General features: G+C 26.8%; 1 protein-coding gene across 1 annotated transcript; it reads left to right on the top strand.

Annotated features, from left to right (window-relative positions):
* Positions 1 to 216: 216 nt before the first annotated feature.
* LOC112681527 lies at positions 217 to 878 on the top strand. Its single transcript, XM_025551775.1, has 3 exons — positions 217 to 241; positions 302 to 433; positions 514 to 878. Exons 2-3 carry the CDS (start codon positions 383 to 385, stop codon positions 793 to 795), a joined length of 333 nt encoding a protein of 110 aa, XP_025407560.1. The 5' UTR covers positions 217 to 241; positions 302 to 382; the 3' UTR covers positions 796 to 878.
* The last annotated feature ends 1,078 nt before the right edge of the window (positions 879 to 1,956 follow it).

The following is a 1,956-nucleotide window of genomic DNA, read 5'->3' on the forward strand; positions in this document are numbered from 1 at the left end:
ATATATATATATAATAATAATAATTAAGTAACAAATATTATGTGTAACTTTTTAAATTAGGTATTTAAAAAAAATGTATATACTTATATTAATGTTGTTAACAGTTCACAAAGATATTGGAACTTTATCTTAACGTCAGTTTCGGAGGTGCATTCAAAATAAATTACAATTACTACATAATAATTTCAATAATAATAATCCAGTAATAACAATAAATTTTAATATTCAGTCTTCATCACAAGTATGTTTTAAAATAAAAGTTTGTTTTGTATATTATATATATATAAGTATTTGTTTTTAGGTAACAAATTCTAATACTCTATTAAAAGTGTTTTCCAACGATGAAATTAATTCCACTAATTGTATTGAATCATATAATACTATGAATATTGTAACTAATAATGCACAGACAAATCAAATTCGTAATTTCATTGTAAGCATTAAACACATTTAAATCTAGGTTTACCTAATAATTTTTCTAAATTATAAAGTGTATTAACTTAAATTTTTTAGGATCTTTCTGAAGATGTACAGCCCATTGAAGACTGTTCAACAAGTTCGATTAAAGAAAAAAACAAAGATCTGGTAGAACATCTTCAAAAATGGGCAGTGCAATTCAATGTATCTCACGCGTGTGCTAATGAAATGTTGAAAATTCTGAGAAGTACAGGTCTACAAGTTCCTAAAGATATTCGAACAATTTTGCATAAATATAAGGTTATCAGACCTATTATAGAAATAGAAAATGGATCATATCTCAATTTAGGAATTTACAATATTGTACAACCTCATTAAGTTAAAGAAATAGATAGCATTCCTAATAATATAACAATAAAATTGAGTTTTAGTATTGATGGTTTACCTTTAGCTAAAAGCTCTAAAACACAATTTTGGCCTATTCTTCTATCATTCATCAATGTACCCATTTTTTCAAACAAAATTTTTCCTGTTGCTATTTATCACAGCTATAAAGGCAAACCCAGTGATGTAAATGAGTACTTACACCCATTTATTAATGATCTAAATATTCTTTTAACTTCTGGTATTAAAATTAATGATAAGCAAATACATTTCAAAATAGCTCATATTGTAGCTGATGCACCAGCTCAAGCTTTTTTATTAAATGTAAAACATTTTAATGGCTATTTTAGTTGTACTTCTTGTGAAGTTGAAGGAGATTATATTGATAATAAAGTTTGCTTCTTAGATTTTTCCACACCACTAAGAACAAATGATTCATTTAGATCAAAATCAAACTCTAGTTATTTTTGATCTGGCGAATATCCTTTCAATGTGTATATTTACACTAGCTACATTGTAAGTTTTAATCACCTCTTCTTCTGTGAACCGTCCATAGTGAAGAATAGGTGGCATTACTAAAATACTTTGTTTTTCATCACAAGGGACCTTGATACCTGAGAACCCTTTATCTGCTAACACTTCATCTTCAGATTCTAGTTTTAATAAAAACCCACTATCATTGATAATAAATGTATCACTTGCTTTACCCCCATAACACTTTGATAAAAAACAAATTAAACCATTCGGAGTTATAGCAATAAGAACTTTGACTGTATAAGCATTTTTGTATCTAGAGTACATATGAACTCTTTGTTCGACAGTATTTGGCTGTTCAGTTTTAATTTTGGTGCAATCAATTATACAACGACAGTTGAGGTAGTTTTTTTTGAAAGATTTAGGCAGAGTTTCCAAAATAGTTTTTTTGTTTGGCAAAAAAATGAATTCTTTTGTTTTTGTTACCAAAGAATTTAGAATATTATAAGATATCCTTGTAACAGTAGTACGATTAACATTAAAAAGAACACTAATGGCTGAATATGAAATACCAAGTTTTTATCAAAAAAATTAATAACCTATTTTCTTTACTAATTGTGCTACGGGTTTAATCAAGTGTTAGTGATAATAAAAGTTTAAATACTTTAAAAGTAGTGCCAG

Source organism: Sipha flava, unplaced genomic scaffold (assembly GCF_003268045.1).
Source record: "Sipha flava isolate LNK unplaced genomic scaffold, YSA_version1 19249_pilon_pilon, whole genome shotgun sequence".
In the NCBI taxonomy this organism is placed as follows: domain Eukaryota; kingdom Metazoa; phylum Arthropoda; class Insecta; order Hemiptera; family Aphididae; genus Sipha; species Sipha flava.